The sequence below is a fragment of the Xenopus laevis genome, chromosome 7L, assembly GCF_017654675.1.
Source record: "Xenopus laevis strain J_2021 chromosome 7L, Xenopus_laevis_v10.1, whole genome shotgun sequence".
NCBI lineage: Eukaryota > Metazoa > Chordata > Amphibia > Anura > Pipidae > Xenopus > Xenopus laevis.
In genome coordinates, this window is record NC_054383.1 from 32,482,358 (window position 1) to 32,487,406 (window position 5,049).

A 5,049-nucleotide genomic window follows, 5' to 3' on the forward strand; every position below is an offset into this window, starting at 1 on the left:
ACAAAAGCTGAGGTAACAGTCATACTTACACAGGAACATAAATTGTACACTAATACACAATTCATTATGAGTCAGGGTCAGGTCCAGACACACAAATGTAGAATCAGATATACTAAGTAAAACACACACAGATGTACATGGCAGACACACACATACACAAGACTTTAGAAGGACAAATCTGGAGCTTTCACTGATAAAAAACTTTAATTGTATTACCTTATTCCAAGCCTGCCTCTGCCTGCAGAAACTGCTCATCTTCCCCTCAATCTAAAGGTGGCCATAGACATAACAATTACGATCTTTCTTGGAAAAGATCTTTCCAAGAAAGATCGTTGGTTTCAATACACATGTGTAGAGCTGAATCATCAGATATACAGGTAGAAACAATAGAATTCTACCTGCATCTGACGATTCAGTACTAACAATGGCCGATGTATGGGTCCCTTCAAAGGCCCCAATCAAAATTTTCTGTCCAGCCTGATCGATGAGCAGACCGTTATCCAAGTCTTCTGCCAATATTGGTTGGCTCTTTTTCCACCATACAAGCACTGAATATCGTACGAAAATTCACTTTGTGTGATATTATCTGTGCGTCTATTGCCACCTATAGTCCTGGTACAGCTGCACAGGGATTGGCTAGGCTGCAGAATGAGATGAAATGGGCATTTCACCAGCAGTGGCAGCACCTCAACCATTTTAGTTAAGGTTAAGGGTCAAGAAAAGAATAATTTTTTTTTCAATAAGGGATCTTTCCATGTGTTTTTCCAGCAATAAGGATCCATGCAGTTTGGATCAAGTACAAGGTACTATTTTATTATTAAACAAAAAGGGTGATGGATTTGGAGCTTTCTGGATAATGGTTTTCTAGGAAAGGGTGTCATGCCCGAAGGCGCCCTTGTAGGTGAAATGCTCATGGGCGCAGAGAGGAGCTTAAGCAGACGCCATACACCCTCTCTTTCCAGCTGTGTTGGTGCTAGTGCAATTGGTAATGATCGGATATTGGGTTTGCAGGGAAACATGATGATGTAGTGGTGGGGGAAATCCAACTAAAGACAACATGGTGGTAATGTATACCCACTTTTTCACAGCTCTATATGGTGAATTCTGGGACCTGTATGCATATTTTTATACTACCTAATACAGCATACTATGGCACTCAAGGTAGAAACATTTCACACAAGTTTTCCCTTTTACAGTCGCTACCGTACCAGTGGACATGTTCCAAATCAAACTACAATTTTGTTTCTATAGGAATATATTTATTATCTCCTTTTGTTTTCCCTGTTTACTGGAACTCTGAGGGATCACGTGATGGCAGTATATCCTTATAAAAGACTGGGTGCAGCCATAGAACAAATGTTTGGGATTCACAACTGTGGTAGAAACATTGTAACCAACACCATGAGGTACAGTAAATATATTTTGTTAATAACCCTTTATGAATTAAGTATGCATATAATTTATTTGAAAAGCATGTAACTATGTATGTTGTGCATGAAGAGAGGAATAAAGAATAGTGATATTACAAGCTTTTAAAAATTACCTTTTAAATTTTAAAAGGAGGTCCCACCAGTCAATAGATAGCATTTACTGGCATATTGTTTGACAGCAGACATCTGATTAGTTGTTATGAATTGCTTAACATGGGGCAAAGTTTATACCTACATTATGCTCATTAAAGTGAAACTTTTATTAAATCTATTATAATAATATAGTATACAACTATATTATCTACTGTAGATAAGGTAATCTTAATAATTCTCCTTAATATGATTACAAATGTATTTTTTTATTCCATTTATTTAATACTAGTTATTCTTTTATTACCTACTGTGCTTATTATATTATTAAAATTATCAGGCACACATTTACCCTGCTCTAGTAAACCAGAAAAAAACAATTGAGGGGGTTATTTACAAAACCTCAAATTTATCTGGTCGGGCTTCTTTGGGCAAAAACTTGAATTTTTCGTGGAGAAAAAAACTAGAATATTTCGAGATTTATTATACCCCAAAGCTGCAAAAAGCTCCAATCCGAAAATCCGTCATCTCAGGCCTGTCGAGGTCCTGTATAAGTCAATGGGAGAGGCGCCTATCTCAATTTGAAGTTTTCATGGTCTGAGCTAGGTTTAGCCTGAAAATCGGATTTTTTAGGGTTTTTGTGCAAAAACTCGTAAAATTTGAGCTATTTGGGAAAAAAGCCCTAAAATAAGAGCAATTTGGGTTTTTGCTCAATTTTTCCGTGATCTGATTTGGTGATTCAGGTTATTTTATTAATAAATTAGGTCAAATTGAGCATGGGAGTTTGGTCGTGGTTTTTTTTATAAAAATAAAATATAAGATAAATTTGAATTTTAGTAAATAACCCCCTAAATGTCTGTTTTTAAATATCTAACCAGAAAATGCTATCAGTTGATTGGTTGTATTTGCTGCATTGGCTTAGTAGACCAATAACAAACTTTGCACCTTAGTTGAATTAGCCAAATTATTGTCTAAGCAGAAACTTCGTATACATACCCAGTGCATACAATAGATATAAACATCTGTGGGATCTGGTTCCTCCTACCGTCATATAGTATTTGATTTTTAGTTGAAGTGACTTGCATAGTCAAATGGAGTTAGCATGAAAATATGAGGTAAACCTGCATGTAAGTTAAAAACGTGACACTTTACCAGCACTGAAAATAGTATTCACCTAACTTAGGGGGTTATTTATCAAAGTCCGATTTTATCTCAACATTTTCTGCTACAAACTCTAATTTTTTGCGCTTATTTATTATTACATTTTCCCGAAAATTTTCTTTGTGCGAAAAAAATCATATTTTCAAGTTGTTTTTGGATTTTTCACCAGAAAACTCAGATTTCTTGTTTTTTGCCAGAAAACTTCGGGGTATTGCACGAAACCCAGCACACATCAAAAAATCATTGTTACTTCACCCATTGACTTATATGCAACCTGGACAGGTCTGAGATGACAGCTTTTCTGATTCAGACTTTTCCATCCTCAGGTTTAATAAATTCCGAAAAAAGTGTGATTTTTTAAAAGTCCGATTTTATTTTAAAAAATCAAAATTTTTTTGTGATTTTTGCATTCAGAGTTTAGTAAATAACACCCTTAGTGTTGTTTATAATGGATCAAGACAGTCTGGGCATGGATGAATAAATATTCAAAGTGCTGAATTGGATTGGCCAGAAGTTAATTCTTGACAGATATAAAACAAAGTCATTTTAAGAGGTATTTTTATTTTCTATTTAGTCTGTTATTACATGCTTCACTAACAATAGTATAGTTTCTGTATCCTATAATACAATTGCCTATTCAATTTAAAAAATATGTATATGTTTAATTATAATTCACTTTTTCTGCAGTGACCTGTCAGTAGAATTGTTAAATAACTATCTGCTTAAACTGGAGTGTCATTTCACATGGACTTATTTCAAAGACGAGACTGATATTGACAATATAGAAGACAGGGTTCATGATCAAATTGCATTTTTACCTTCTACACACAGACATAGGCTTCATAATTTATTGGCCTATACAAGTCATTTGAAAGGAGACAATGAAGAAGCAATCAGAGAGCTTCAGAAAGCTGAAGAGCACCTGCAAGGAACACAGACTGCTGATGTGGATATCAAAAGAGCTGTGACCTACAGTAATTACTCCTGGCTGTTCTACCATTCAAACCAGTTCAGCAAAGCTCAGTCTTATTTAGAAAAAGTGGAAGCCATTTACAAGAAGTTTGAATCTTCTCCAGAACATAATTTTCTTCTTACTGAGATATATGGAGAACAGGCCTGGGCTCTGTTAACAGTTTATGGAAAATACGTGGAAAGAGCTAAAGAGTGTTTTGAGAAAGCTCTAGTGCTAGATCCAGACAATCCTGAGCTCAATTCAGGATATGCCATAGTCATGTATCGCCTTGAAAGTAAAAATGACAGAATTTATAGGACCGGTAAATGTAAATCTATAGAATTGCTTACACGTGCTGTGACATTAAATGAAAATGATACTGTGATTAAGGCTCTTCTTGCTTTGGAATATCTATATTTGGGTCAAGCTGAAAAGGGAGAAAAGATTATGGAGGAGGCTCTTGGACAAACTCCAGACTCACCTTATTTACTTCGATATGCTGCCAAATTTTACAGAATTATAGAAAGGACTGATGATGCTATTACCATTCTGAAAAAAGCTTTGAACCAAACTCCCACTTCAAGCTCTCTTCACCACCAGTTGGGGCTTTGTTACAAACAGAAGATGAAAAAGTTAATGAAATCTGCAAAGTCATGTTATCAGCCTACCAATTCCTATACAAGGGGCATACGTGAAGCCATTTCTTCTGCTATCTTTCATTTTGAGAAAGCTCTTGAATTTCAAAAAATATTTGTTGATGCCTATATCAATTTAGCTGAAATGTATGCCAAAGGAAATCAGTTTGAAAAAGCTGAAGATACATTTCAAAAGGCACTAAATTTGGAAAATCTAGAATGTGAAGAGAAACAAGAGATTCACTTCAATTTTGCACTTTTTAAGCAACATCAAATTAGATCTGAATCTGAAGCCATAAGGCATTACAGGGAAGTATTACTGATACCGAATAACACAAATGCAAGATCTTATTCCAGAAATAATTTGGAAGAGTTGGCTGGACAAAAAGTAACAAAACACCCATCAGATGCAACTGGCTTTGGACTGTTAGGGTTCATTTATCAGCAGGAGGGAGAAGTTAAACAGGCAACTGATTACTATGAGAAAGCACTGGAACTTGATCCAGATAATGAGGATTATTTGAGTGCATTGTGTTGCATGAGACTCAGTGAATAACAACTGAAGTATTTTAAAAACATCTGGATGCTTCTCTCAGATGATATTCAAAAGTAAAATGTTCTATAAATTAAACAATTTTATTTAGTAAAAGATTAAGTTTTTCACCTTATTTTTGGTCTCTTTTCCTCCGATGACAAAATGCCTTGCTGAGCTTAAACATGTCTTTTGCACAGCCCTCATCATGGATCTATGTATAGAAAAATTATGTTACAAGAAAAAAAA

The 5,049-nt window shown here is 35.1% G+C and overlaps 1 protein-coding gene across 1 annotated transcript; it reads left to right on the forward strand.

The window, feature by feature from the left end:
* Positions 1-1,292: 1,292 nt before the first annotated feature.
* Positions 1,293-4,841, forward strand: LOC108695771 (interferon-induced protein with tetratricopeptide repeats 5). The gene is made up of 2 exons (XM_041570004.1): positions 1,293-1,406; positions 3,369-4,841. The coding sequence occupies exons 1-2, from the start codon at positions 1,312-1,314 to the stop codon at positions 4,822-4,824; spliced, it is 1,551 nt and encodes a 516-aa protein (XP_041425938.1). The 5' UTR covers positions 1,293-1,311; the 3' UTR covers positions 4,825-4,841.
* The last annotated feature ends 208 nt before the right edge of the window (positions 4,842-5,049 follow it).